We start from the raw sequence: 14,088 nt of genomic DNA, 5'->3' as shown, positions 1-14,088 counted from the left end.
AAATGATAATGGTGATGGAGAGGGAACGGTGCCTAGAAGTCACACTTCTACTTCTAGCACGGGTAGGCCTCACAGGAGGAAAAGAGGAATGGAGAAGCTCAAGAGAGAAGGAGAGGTGGAAGCAATTAAAAAAAGATCGATGAGTTTATGAGGATAAGGAACGAGTACGTGGAGAAGAGGAAACAAGAAAAATAGAGATGGATGAGAAGAAGATCCAACAGAATAAGGTGAGATGGGATGCTATGGAAAAGAACATACTATGTCATTAAGAGACGGAGGTGGGCTCGAAATTGAGGAGCGTCGGGCGACAACTTAACGGATAGCCGAGGAGAATCGGTCCATCATGTTGGATCTGAACACCATGGATCTAGTCGCGCAAGACTTTTGGCAGGCGACGCGGATGGCGCTGATATGTTCTAGGTCCACCACATCAAAGTAAGATACACGCGCCGGAGAGGAAAGGGACAGTGCACACGCCGGGGGAGGGAAAGGAAGTGTATACACGCGATGGCATGTTGATTTCATGTTTTTGTTCATGAACCTTGCTAAAAACTATGTGCAAATTTGCTTGATGGGCTACACGTTTAAATGTGGAGGCAATTGAAGTGCTTGAATTGAGAAACTAAAATAATGATTATGGAGGCTGAGATATGACGACTATAAATTTGTACATTGTGTGATCAGCCTCCAAATGCATATGATCCATTTGCATCATGATGAGTGCAGATATGACGACTCTGCTACAGTTGCTTTTGGGAGCGTTACACTTGTGTATCATGTCACCACAAATGGAGGAAATTGATTTCTCCATTTCTCATTTTATCTACCAATGTGTTTAGGCCCATAGGCCATGAAGGCCATGCTCGCCCGATCCTATTCCGCGCCTTAAACGTCGGTTATCGTGAATTTCACCAACCAGTGGACACCCTCCGACCAAGCGGGCCAGCCCACTTACGAATTGCAGTGTGTTTTCTTCTAGTGTTTTTTCTTTTCTTTCTTTTTTTGTTCTTTTTCTTTTATTTTTTATATGTGGGATTTGATAAAAACATTGGAAATTTCTTCAAATCCGTGAACCTTTTTTGAAAACATGTGAACTGTTTTCAAATTCCTGAAAAATTGAATCCAATGAACTTTGTTCAAATACACTCAAATGGACAAAATAAATAAATTGAAGATTTATCTAAAATCCACAAACTTTTTCCAAATTCGTGATTTTTTTTCAAAATCAATGAATTTTTTTCAAATCCTCAAATTTTTCTGTCAAAATCCGTAAACTTTTTCCTAATCCATGATTATTATTTTTTAAAATCCATGAACTTTTTTCGAATTCATGATCTTTTTAAATTTGTGAAATATTTTTCAAATCCATGAAAATTTTGAATTCACGAAATTTATTTCAATTGTTTGTGATTCTTTTTGTTCTTTTGTGTTTTTCGCAAAAGTCAACAGCTGACCAGTGCTGGGCGAGCGATCGCTCGCCTGGTGGGCCAGCGCAAATTTGCTTGCGCGTGGGCGCGTGAACACCTATACGACGCAGAAGGCGACGATTAGGAGGTCTCCATGCTCTCGCCACAAGTCACGAAAAAAAGTATGCTCTCAACACAAATAGAGAAAATTGATTTGTCAATTTCTCACTTTGTCTAACAATACGTTTCTCCCAAAATAAATAACACTAGTAACTGATCCAGCTATAGCGATTACCTGGACGGATTCGTAGTTGTACATCCTGCAAGGAATTAATCTAGACAACAAACATTATTCCATCATCATATCAGGCCAATTCACCATTCACATCAGGAACAACTAGAGAAGAATACTCAACATTATCTATGATAGATTTGATAGTCATACGGAAAGTATCATTCTTAATTTTGATCTAACTTAGTAGTATCTGAAACTCTGAATCGGCTTCATCTCCTATCTCTGCTATCGATCGGTGACGACGACGAGAACTCATCCGGTCGAGACGTCAGAGCCTCTCGGCGATCCTGGCGGCGGCGTCGGCGAGCTTGTTGACGGCGGCGAGGAGCGCCCTCCGGTGCTCCCTGTCCGCGTCCCAGTTCGCCCTCTGCGCCTCCAGCTGCTCCGCCAGCAAACGGTTGCCCTCTCCAGCGCCTCCGACATCTGCCTCCCCATGCTCGTGGTCCCCGCCGCTGCCGTTGGCGTCGCCGTCGCCGTGTCCGTGTCCTCCGCCCCGACTCCGGCGCCGAACGTGGCCTCGCTGTCCTGCTGCGACGTCGAGTTCTTGTCCGACGCCGGCTTCTTGGCGCTCTCCGTCGCCGGATCGGAGCACTCGTGCTGGGACCGGGAGGAGGCCGGCGGCACGTACATTCTCGCTGCGCAGCCGCAAAAAAACGTGCGACACATATGAGTACGTGGCAAGTGGCAAGTGCATGTGCGTGGAATGAAGTGGCGGCGCTTACCTTGGATGGGCATGACCATCATCGGCGACGGCGGGTGTTCGTCCGCGTCGTCGGCGAGCTCCATCTCCTCGGCAGAGTCCGGCTTCAGCTGGTTGGCGGCGCCGCCGGCGCCGACGATGGCATCGTAGACCTCCCGGTCGAACGACGACGGCAGCTGCCTGGCGCGCCGCTCCTCCCCGCGCATGTCCCAGAACGACTCGCGCTCCGGCGCCGCCGAGTCCGCGTCGCCCGCGACGGCGGCGGCGGCAGTGGCGTGCTTCTTCTCCCAGGCGACGATCTTCTTGAGGTCCCAGGAGAGGTTGCCCCAGCGCTTGCGGCACTGCATGGGCCCGCGTTCCACGCCGTGCCGCCGGCAGTAGGCCGACACCACCGCCCACTTGAGCCGCACCGGCTGCGCCGCGCGCTGCTCCGTCACGCGCTTCGCCTGGATCAGCACCAAAGTCTCGTGCCGCGTCCACCGCGGCAGCCGCGACCTCGGCGTCGTCACGGCGGCGCCGGCCGGAGAGTCGCCGTTGGCGGACATCATTTCTCGCTCGGTCTCGATCAGGAGAGGATGGGCACGCGTCGAGATCGAGAGGCCTCGCCAGGCTGAGATTTATGCACTGCTGTTTCCTTGGCCATTAAGATCGGCATGACAGAAATTGGCAAGAACTTAACCCTGCACAGCTAGTGCCATCTATATCTCATTGCACCTATCCAAAAAGTTCATACATTTACTGCCATACCACTGCTGGCAGCAAAGCCCAAAATCAGCAGGAAATTAAACTTGTAAAGCAACAAATATGCCACCCCAAACATTACCTGTACCCAAGAGGAGACATAAACTAATGCTGATATATGAATTTGACGAGGATTAATTTGTTCGACAGCAGTATGTCAGCAGCATCAATCAGCATCCACAGCCACAGAGAGCACAGGCTGGCATTTCTCGAGCAATGAGACAGACAGGAGAAGAAATTATATGGCAATAAATTATATCTCGTCTTCTGTCATAATTTTGACAGCAGAACACAGCACTCACACCGAATTATGTGTAATATGCTGAAATATGAAGAGGGATTTCAGAAGCATGATGCAAGGAACACATAAAAATGTCTAAAGATCGGTTAATCCTTCCATCGCTTATATGGATCAGTTGTTCACAAAATATCAGTTGATCAGTTGTTCACAAAATATCATGTCACCACATAGACAAACTTCGTTTGCTAAATATAATTAGCATGTCCAGCATGTCATCTATCCTACACAAAATGAGAACGCGCTTCTTTTGCTAATAATCATAGGATGTCCTGCTTGTCATATACACAGCAGGCATGGCCACGTTCATGCTCCCAATACTACATATACTTCTGCTTTCTCCAAAATCCAGAACAGAAGAGCTCCGCTAGTAGAGTCGCTTGCGGCAGTCTGGGGCACCACAGTAGCATGGCAGCTTGACAATTTCGCCATCCGCAGAAACGACGCTGTTCAGGACATAGCCGTAGTCATAGCAGAGCTCCTACAAAGCACATACCAGTTATTAGAACTCAAGAGAAGTTATAGGGCTGTAACTGGAAAAATTACAGAGACGCAACAGAAATCAACTCACCTGAAGTGGAAGTATCGTGTCAGCAGCAAAAAGCATCACCTTGGCTAGCTTCACGTCGTGGTGATTGGTTAGGACACACTGGACGAAGAGGTTAGGGTTACAGCTGTGGTTTATGAACCTTGCGAAACTTCCAATAGAGCCAGCATCTATGCAGTACTCTGGTGCCGGTGGTGCCTCGGAATCATTTTCAGCATGAAGTGATGGCATATTCATATCAGACCCTGCCCTTTTCTGCGCAAGAGCAGAAACAAATAGTTTACGACCCCCCATTTTTCAGAAACAAGCTACGAAACCGAGCAATGAGACAAATGATGTAATGTAAGCAAAATGAAAGCTTGAAGTGAAGCAATTAGTACCTCCCGTCCATCTAAACCCTTCATAGTTTGAAGACAATCAATGTCAAATATGTAGTTGTTATGTAGCAAACCATCCACTTCCTCAGTCCTCCTCAACACCCCAACATACTCACAGATTGGAGCCCCCGGGAGGATCGTGTCCCAGGTCCTAACACCCCATCCTTTGGAAGCCGTCTTGAAAACCTACATTGGGATTCAGTTTGTTGAGCAACTGCAGCATATAAAAGATGGGAAACGTAACAAGAGATAGGACAGCAGTTAAATTAACAGATACGGTTGCTTCCAGGCATTGGGCATGCTAATATAAAAATTTGGAATCACTAAAATGTGTAGTGTCTTCCTTGAATGAAAATAGGGAATACGCAGGATAAACGATGGCAGTGGCGTAAATAAACCTAGAGGGACGAAAACTGAAGAATGGATAGAGAATGAGTGATGTTTGGTTAAAATAAACTATTTAAGTCAAGCCCGCATATATAACATGTGATTTATCTATGGAATTTTACTACCACAAATACAAATACACAAAATATACCAAAGCCATCATTATCAACTACACTTACATCTATATAATATTGCAGTATTATCAGATTAGCACATGCGAAAGTTCCTCGCAAGGTAGAAAAGTGAAAACTGGAAACATTAAAAGATTAGATGAAGAGCAAAATACAAACCTCTAGGCGATGTTGCAGCCCTTGTTGAGATGTTCTATTGACACAGTTTCGATTGCAGCTGCAGTTAGCACCACACTCGAATACAACTGCTTTGGGCTCCACTAACCTAAAGAAAAACCATTAGCTCACAAAGCAAGAGATGGTCTTGCCTAACTAAGGAATTTGGACCGTTACACTTTACCTGCCAATATTCTTAAATGATACATAAGGCAAATCCGAGCCGTTAAGTTGAGCACATGAACAATTTTTGTTATTAGCACAATCACCTTCACAGTCACAGCCAGCACAATCAGATGGAATCTTCATGCCTTTTGAGATTTTTAGCGATTTGGAGTACACAAAACCTACAGCATTGCCAAAGGTAAGGGATCCAAAAGCAGACAATAACTTAGCCACTAAAGAGTACTGCATATTTTCAAGACAAAAAGAGGACATGGAGACAAACAAAATAGAAAGAACATGGTAGTTAAGCTGATAGAAGAACACTTCAAAGAAATCTGACATAAGAAATCTGTATATGATAAAAACTGATGACTATTAATTGCAGCTGTTGCTGAACCCGGCAATCCAACCCATGGGCTTGGCCGCCCATGGCCACCCGACCTGAATGGGTAGGGTAGGTCACCATCTTCACCCATGGATCTTGCCTAGGGTATGGGCGTAAGTTTGTGCCCATGGGTCACCCGATTAATATTAATAATCATATTTATTTATTTTTACTTGCCAATTGCTATTTGAAAAGGTCATTTTATATAGATATTTTTCTCTAAAATAGCATCCAGTAGACTGCTATGCAGTTCAGAACTAGCTGCCAGCTTTCCCAGCAAAATAGAGTAATCATTGGTCAGCCCACAACGTGCAGCCTAAGTGCTTAACCGTACTAAAGTGAGTACTAAGCATGAGACACTTATTTTAGAACGGAGGGAGTACTATATTATTACTATGGACTGGTACCATAGTTAAAAAAGGCGCTCCTAAGCGAGCGCTTAAGCGCGCCTGGGCTCTAGGCGTTGGCAAAACGCATTGCGCATAACTACGCTTAATCTGTGCATAACTGCACATAAGCATATGCGCTTTGGTCAATAAAGCGCAAGGCGGTGGCAAAACGCACAATTAACGCCTAGCGCTTTTTTGAACTATGACTGGTACACAGGCCACAGTGCACATGCAGTAAACAAGGAGTCCAAGACGAACTCAGACCAAAATTTGTCATTCAACCAACAATCTGACACATGAGAAGGCTTTGCTCCTTTTATCATTCACACAGGTCTGAAGCATTACAGGTCCAAAATTCGTATTGAGATCGGCCCATGCAGATACAAGCCGCACGAGACTACTACCTCACAACTGCAGGTAGTTTAGTACCACCTCGAACAGCCAATGAAGATATGGCATCTGTATCACTATAAAGCTAGCAGGAGGGTGACTACCTACTTACTTGTTGTGGCATATGGCATATAAAAGCTTTGTTATAAAAAATTGTGTTGAAAGGACCCCACCTTCCTTGAAATTTTGGGCAAACAAAATTGATAAACATAAAAAATATATTTAAATGGCCTGTGCCGCCATTCCCGATTGGTGCCCGACTGGGTCGGGTTACCCGGTGGTTAGGGAATGGGTCCCTTTCTAGACCCATGGGTAGGGTCGTGGTTTGAGGATTGACCCAATAGTGTAGTTGGGCATGGGTCTGGTAGAGGTCAACCCGACCCAATTGCCAGGTTGAGTTGTTGCTGAGAGATATACTAGAACATGCATGGAGAAATATCTGGTCTTGAATTTAAATAAATCTTAACCTGAGAGTGCTGCACCAACAGACGTTTTGTTGAAGTTGATGCTGCAAAGAGATGGTGATATCAATGAAGATGTGAGTCGTCGAATCAAAGTCGGGTGGATGAAGTGGCATGAAGCTTCTGCTATACTAGAGATGCACATGCTAAGGTGGATAGGTGGCCAAACAACAAAGGATCGGGTCCGGAATTATTATATATGTGATAGAGTTGGGGTAACTAGTTCTAGGGAAGCTGCTTCATTGGAAAGAGAGGGGATTTACATCCTCCTAGGAGGCAGTTTTTACACAGCCAACAGAGGCTCAGTGAACATCCCAGGATGATGGCAAAACGACTTGGATTGCCTAGTTGCTTTTGAGTTCGATTGAAGAGAAGCATGTCCAACATCATCTGAGATGGTTTGGGCATATACAACGCAGGCCTACAGAAGCACAAATGCATAGCAGAAGGATAGAGCATGATGATAATGAGAGGTCAGGGTAGACCAAACGTGACATGGGAGGAGTCTGTCAGGACTGGTATCACCAGCGAACTGCCATGGGCAGGCGTGCGTGGAAGTTAGCCATCCACGTGCCAGAACCATAACTAGGTTTTGAGATCTTATGGATTTCAACTCTAGCCTACCCCAACTAGTTTGGGACTAAGAGTCTTTGTTTGTTTATTGTTGTTTTTACTTGTTGGGTGTTATATGCTGTCTGCTGAAACTTAAGCACACAAAAAACGTAAATCATGAATTAGTAATACCAGATGGAGGAACAGGTGGGTCGTCGACCACATTAGTAGCAGGAATTGGAATGTTCTCCTGTCCTCCAGAGATGTCATCACAAACCAACCTATCAAATAAAAGGCAGCACATGATTCCTATTAGGATAGGTAGCAGGGTGGGGAACAAACATTAATAGTTCAGCAGTTTGAGATTCCTCGATTGAAAAATCAAAACTCCATCATAAACATATTAAATCACGAAAGGTAAAACGGGAAAGCTATCATGTACCCAGGTAATTCAGAAATCTTTCTGGGAGCTTCCGCACGAGTGAATCGCACCTGCAGAAATAAACATTTATGTGGAAAAAGTAAGGCAAAGAACAAAATACAGATAAATGTGTGTTGAGGTGTTAAATATATCCAGCATCAAGATATAAAAAACAGAGACCAATCATCTTTAGATTACTTCAACCTGCAGTGAGCATACTGGAGATAAATCTGCCTTGTGACAGATTTTTTTTTCTATTCAGACCCATCTATAGCGCCAAAACAAGCATCGGTTGAGCATTCTTACACCAGCATCAGTCATGTAACTTACTGTAGGCTAAACTTGAGCAAATTTTATGCCCTCAAATCATAATTTAATTTGTATCTGTAAATCAGATAGTACACGGTTGCAGAAGAAATTCTGTAGCACCACCACAACATACAGTGGGAATTAAGTTCAGGTTTCACGCATATATACCTCAGTGGTTGTCAATGACGGCTGACCCTCAAGCCTCTTCAATTTATACTTGTATACCACATGTCCTTGTACTCCCTTCTGCACCCAGTCATCTACAACCTACAGATTGAAAACAGAGGGGAATAATATTAGCCAAAGGAAGATAACAAAAGTACAGAACTAGCAGATGCTAGCAGAACCATATCTTGTTGTTTCATGAACAACTATATTTCCGGGTAAGGATTTGGCTATTTCTTATCCTGCTTGTGGTTGAGTGCCAAAGGGCAGAGAGAGTTACCCAGCATTCATCAATAACAAGTACTCCCTCCGTTCCAAAATAGATGACCCAACTTTGTGCTAAAGTTAGTACAAAGTTGAGTCATCTATTTTGGAACGGAGGGAGTAACAACTAGTGTGGTAAAGGAAGTAATCAAACAAAATTAATTCATTTAAATCAAACTACCTCCGTTCATAAATACAAGAGTTTCTAGAAAGTATGCAGTCAACTTTTATAATTTAATTTAATAGACAAAATGGTCATATTGATAAAGGCCAAAACTAGTATCGATGAAACAATTCGTAATTTTCTACTAACATATACATACAAAAGCAACAGTCAAAGATACATATTGTTGACGTGACATTGTCTAAATGTGAACGATGTGGGATAAGTGAAGGATAAGACCTTGTACAAGCCATCATATGTGTAGATTTTGCCGGTGTAGCTATTCTTGGCCACATGACCTCTAATAACTCGTATCAGATTGCCATTATCCTTGCTATTCTGCGACATGACAAGAAATGAACATACAATATATCAAAAAGTTGCTATTGGTATTGATGCATGAGAAAATCAGCAAATTGCAAATTGCTAGGCATGATTCCAGTGAAACAAAGATAAACAGCTTCCAAGATTGTATGGCAACCAAAACTCTAACATATAAGAAGATTCAAGTTAGAAGATGGACTAAGTTATCACTGGCAAACAAATTGAGAAACTATTACAAACAACATTAGATTTACTTTAATGACATGTAACAAATAAGAACCATTAAAACTAACCTTCAATGCCAAATTTCCACGGTTCAGTTGTTGAGAACCAATTTGGCGATGGTTGCCAAGTAAATCATTCCCTCCCTGACCAGTATAAATAATTTCATCAGCCTTGTCCAGATCATCTTCATATATCCCTGACATGACAATGCAAGTTGCCATGGGGAAAGTGAAGTTCTCGTACTCCTTCTGCATAAATGTCAAAAGTGTTAGCTAACTAAAAATACCAACAAAACATATGAAGATGATCTGAACAAATTCTACTCTAGCACGAATCAAATTATGGTTGCTTATCAACTTGGAGATGAAATAGGAGGTAACTAGAGTAGAATTTAGGAAGGGATTACAATTGCACCCAGCAAATCAATTCGACGGTTGGGAGATCTAAAGTGGAAACGTTATATAGCTTACTGCTATACAATTTTCAAAAAATGGGAAAGCATAAGCGAAGCGAAGCGGAAGCGCTAATCCTAAACCCTAACCCTAAAAAACGCTTAAGAGCGCTTAAGCTGCACTTAAGCATTTTCAAAATGCCAGAATTTGACTGTTTTTGAATAATATGCACAGGACAATAGCATCTAAAATTAAGTTCACACCATAGCAAATACACATGAGGTTCACACAGCAAGCAAATTACCAATTAAAATGCAGTTCAGTTCAAATAGACCCTAATATTAAGATAAATAGCAAATTGTCATTATTGCACAAGCAGCCAAGCAAAAGTTGTTTAAAAACAGCCAAATTCTGGTCAATTTTTTAAAAAAACGCTCAATGTACCACTTAGGGCCAAGGCAAAACGTTTTGCCATCGCTCAGCGCTTAAGCATCGCTTAAAAACACTTTCATGAACAGCGCTGCTATGAGTGGGTCACAACCTGCAGTCACACAATGGCATGTGAAAAGTAGTCGGCTGATGACTGTTATACTCTCTAGATCATGTAGAGTCAACACTAAACACAACTTGTACAGCGGTTTGTCACTTAAGTTTTGTCTACACGAAGAGTCAATACAAGGAGACAGCAGCGCACAAAGGTACTAAGCTTTGAATTTGCAGTTTCAACATTTAACCAATACAGCTATTTTCAAGATACAGCTATTTTCTCTGTGATCATTTTCACTCCTCCACATTGGCAATAATCATATGTGGTAGGACAGAAAAATTATTGGGACTAACCAAGTTGTCGTCAACCATTAAAGGGATAAAAGAGGAAAAGATGATCGGTATGACAGTTGCTATGGAAATGTTTATTGATGTTACCTTTTCTTGGTATTTCATACCCATATAGTCAATTCCATTCAGCCAATGGCTGTGAATGCCTAAGACCACCATCTCCGCACGAGAATAAAACTGATCCCCGACGTCGATCCCTGAGAAGGAGGATATCAGGGCATCATACATCCAAAGGGTGGTAACGTAATATCAAATATGGTGGATACTAAAAACTGAAATCATGTTCACAATAACTCAAATTAAAAAATTTCTTCCTGGTATAGAACTAGAAGGACAGACTGACCTGGTATTGGCCCTAACACCTTCTCCGTATAAAGAAAAGAGTTGTTCTCTTGCATCTAAGATTTCAACAATTATGGCAAGGTCAGCCTAAATAAAGAACTCAAGTAGGTTTGCACCAATGAAAATAAAAGCAGAGAACAGAACACCTTTGTAATTGCTTTCAAATCAGGCCGCTTAGACGGGCGCTTTTCTTTGGCCTCGCCTTCGCCCCCTTTCTTGCCATCCTACATTTACAAGGACAACAGAAGAACTTACAAATCTGACCATTCGCCACAATGAACAGGAGTTACAGCACTAAGAGATAGGCGGCATGACACATGTAGAAACATAGGCCCTGTTTGGATACTCTAACACAGTTAGAGTTAGAGTTATTTTCTAACCCACTCTAACCCAAATAAGCACCTCTCCACCGGGATAGTTGGGTTAGATGAAACTAACCCACTCTAACCCTTCCTGTTTGGATACTTTTGGGTTATTTGAGCCTTCAACTAACCCAAACTAGCTCTAACCCCATGATCCAAACATGGCCATAATTTGAACTGCACGAGAATCCACACCTTATTTTTGGCAGCTCCTTTGGCTGCAATCTCCTGTATGACAGCCTGTGCTCTTTTCTGCTCTTCCTGCACACAGATAAGCAGAGAGTCAGAGTCAGACAAAACATACAGTAAACTGAAAAGAACCTGAAGATTCAGAGTTCAGACAGACGAGGCTACCTGGACAAGGTGGAGGTAGTGGCTGTTGAAGGCACGCAAGGTTTCCTTGACCCGCAGCTTGGCACTCTTTCCCGTGCCGAGGGCGTCGTCCTCCGCGGCAGCTCCGGTGAAATCAGCAGGAACCGGTTCCGGCCCAACCACCGGCATCGGCTTCCTCTCCTTTGGCTCGACCTTGGCGGTCTTCCGGGGCACCTTGGCCGCGACCTGCGGAGCCGGGTCCTGGTTTTCCTCGTCCCTCTTCTTCTTAGGGCGACCCCGGCGGCCGGCGGACTGCTTGGGCTCCTCCGGCTCCGCGTAGACTGGGAGACGTGGCCTGCCGAGGCAGCGGGCGCTGCGGCGCAGCACGAGCTCCGACTCCGGTGGCGCCGGGATCAGGGGAGTGGCGCCGACGAAGAGCGGGTCCGGCACCGGCGCCACCTCCATCACGGCGACCGAATCCATCGCATCCATCAGCGGGAGCTCCACAAACACTGCAGCGAAAAAACAGAGTATAGTCAGAGATACTCTGCTCCCAGAAACAGAGCAGAAAATCGGACCCAAAAACCCCCACCAAAACCCTCGCCCTGTTGACCGGAAGTACCAGATTGCAAGTTCCAGCCCTAATCACAGCCCCGTGCGAAGAAACAGCGACCGGAGATGGATAATCGGCAGAAAATCGCCCGGAGAAACACACACAAAACCCCCAAAAATGGTGGCAAAAATACCCCAGAAATGAACGGCACCATCAGCCTCCAACCTACCACCCCGATAACACCCACGGACGAAGCAACGACGTCCGGAGACGAGCAATCGGCAGGAAATCGCCCAGAAAACCACAAGCAAAAAACCCCAAATTCGACGCCAAAAAACCCCCCGCTCTGCACAACGAAGCGACCAAACCACACCGACAGGCGCGGCAGCACGAGCACGGGACGGACAGACGGACCAGGTGGAGGAGAACTCACCTCTGCCGGCGCGGAGGAGCGACGCGGCGGCGGGGGAGGAGAAGAGGCGGCGGAAGCGGAAGAGGGAGAGGAAGGGGAAGGCGATGGGAGAGGGGGGGCAGGAAACAGGGGACACAGAGCAAGCAAAATAGCGAAGGGCCAGCTGCCGCTTCGCCTTTTCCGAGGCGAGATTACCGTATTGCCCCGGAAGGTACGACGAAATCACCCGCCGCTGCCACCCATCAAAGCGTGTGGGCACGCGGGGCGTCGCACGGGCGGGGCGGATTTGAAATTCGGGCGGGCGCACCGCGGCGGGCATCGGACGGCCCGGGATTAGCCGCCCGCGCCGCGCGGCCGTCCGATGGGGGTGGGGGCAGCCGGCTTTATTTTATTTCAGGAAAGAAACGAGGGCAGGTCAAATCGGCGCGCGCCAGTGCGGGGAGCCCCCAACGGGCCAATGCGAGCCCGTGAGACATTTTCTTTCCTTCTTCGTGCCTCCTGCCAGCCTATATAGGCCCATCATCATAGGCCACGCTGGTTTCCATTCCCGTTTTGCGTCATACCCCCCTATTTGACTCCTGTGGAAAGCGCGGCTGCTTTCGAAATTTTGAAATTTGAACGGTGCTCCGCCTCTCCTCTCCATCTAGCTTGCCCCTCTCTCCTGTAGTAGTACGTTTTAACTGTCACAAGCTGACGTGAGAGCATTAACTGCAATTACGGGTCCATTGTGCGCTAAAAAACAACAATCACAGCTGGTCTCGCTGGAGTCTAGTCAGACGATACACGCAGCCAAGGTAGAGGACAAAAAGCATTTCATGGACGGTAATATTCCCTCCATTTCACAATGTAGAGCGTTCGCGTTTCTCGAGATCTAAATTTGACCATAAATTTAAACAACGAGACCTATCCGAATTCGGGGTACAATTTTTACTCCCGCCGCAGTCAGTCTCATTGGTTAAATTTACGATTAAATTTAGATGCCGGAAAGCAAGGGCGCACTACATTGTGAATGGAGGGAGTAGTTGCATCGTGGGTGGTTTTCTTCATTAATTTTATTTTATTTCAGGAAACAAGAGCAGTCGGAGTTTGAAAAATTTTGAACGGTGCTCTAGCTCTCCATCTATGTCCATCTCTCCTTTGGATAAGGGGCATGGTTTGAAGAGTTTTATATACTATTAGTGGTGCTGCGGAATATATATTTAGAATAGCTTTATGTCCGCGCTTCTAGAATTTACATGTGGAAGGTAGCATCAATTACCGAGCGCAACTCAAAAAATAACAATCCGGCTGGTTAGACATAGATTAAGGCTGGCCATAGTGGGGAGTAACATATACTAGTGTCATGCATATGGCACTGACACTAGTATAAGTTACTACCTTCGTAGTGCAAAGTAACATAGTAGTAGTGTCATAGATGACTTCATTTATTAACTTGTAGCATCTTTTCTCGGAAAGCGCTATGTTACAGTAACATATTATGTTACTCTAAGCACCTCTCTCCTCATTAACTACATGACACATAAGCAAATTTGTCTTGGAATCTGCTATGTTACTGGCTAAGTTATCCCCACTATGAGAGCAAGTACAATAGGGTGACATAAGTAGACTATAAGGAATAGAATAATAT

At 44.9% G+C, this 14,088-nt stretch overlaps 1 protein-coding gene and 1 pseudogene across 1 annotated transcript; both read right to left on the bottom strand.

Moving 5' to 3' along the window:
* Window positions 1–1,822: 1,822 nt before the first annotated feature.
* On the bottom strand, window positions 1,823–3,399 carry LOC123067776 (trihelix transcription factor ASR3-like; annotated as a pseudogene).
* Window positions 3,400–3,515: 116 nt separating this feature from the next.
* Window positions 3,516–12,795, bottom strand: LOC123072098 (histone-lysine N-methyltransferase, H3 lysine-9 specific SUVH4). Its single transcript, XM_044495655.1, has 16 exons — window positions 12,483–12,795; window positions 11,539–12,008; window positions 11,380–11,445; window positions 10,969–11,046; window positions 10,824–10,878; window positions 10,568–10,677; window positions 9,320–9,499; window positions 8,943–9,041; window positions 8,279–8,377; window positions 7,823–7,872; window positions 7,573–7,661; window positions 5,223–5,385; window positions 5,042–5,147; window positions 4,368–4,550; window positions 4,012–4,242; window positions 3,516–3,921 (listed from the first exon to the last, which is right to left on the bottom strand). The coding sequence occupies exons 1-16, from the start codon at window positions 12,778–12,780 to the stop codon at window positions 3,808–3,810; spliced, it is 2,391 nt and encodes a 796-aa protein (XP_044351590.1). The 5' UTR covers window positions 12,781–12,795; the 3' UTR covers window positions 3,516–3,807.
* Between the last annotated feature and the right edge of the window lie 1,293 nt (window positions 12,796–14,088).

The sequence above is a fragment of the Triticum aestivum genome, chromosome 3B (assembly GCF_018294505.1).
Source record: "Triticum aestivum cultivar Chinese Spring chromosome 3B, IWGSC CS RefSeq v2.1, whole genome shotgun sequence".
Lineage (NCBI taxonomy): Eukaryota > Viridiplantae > Streptophyta > Magnoliopsida > Poales > Poaceae > Triticum > Triticum aestivum.
This window is presented reverse-complemented; position numbering and strand designations above follow the sequence as displayed.

Excerpts from the sequence above, each read along its gene's own strand:
- LOC123072098 (XM_044495655.1), bottom strand. The coding sequence starts at position 12,780 with ATGCCCGCCGCGGTGCGCCCGCCCGAATTTCAAATCCGCCCCGCCCGT. Across the intron at positions 10,678-10,823 it reads GGTGTTAGGGCCAATACCAG|GGATCGACGTCGGGGATCAG; the intron begins GTCAGTCTGTCC and ends CCTCCTTCTCAG. Across the intron at positions 4,243-4,367 it reads AGGGTTTAGATGGACGGGAG|AAAAGGGCAGGGTCTGATAT; the intron begins GTACTAATTGCT and ends GCTCTTGCGCAG.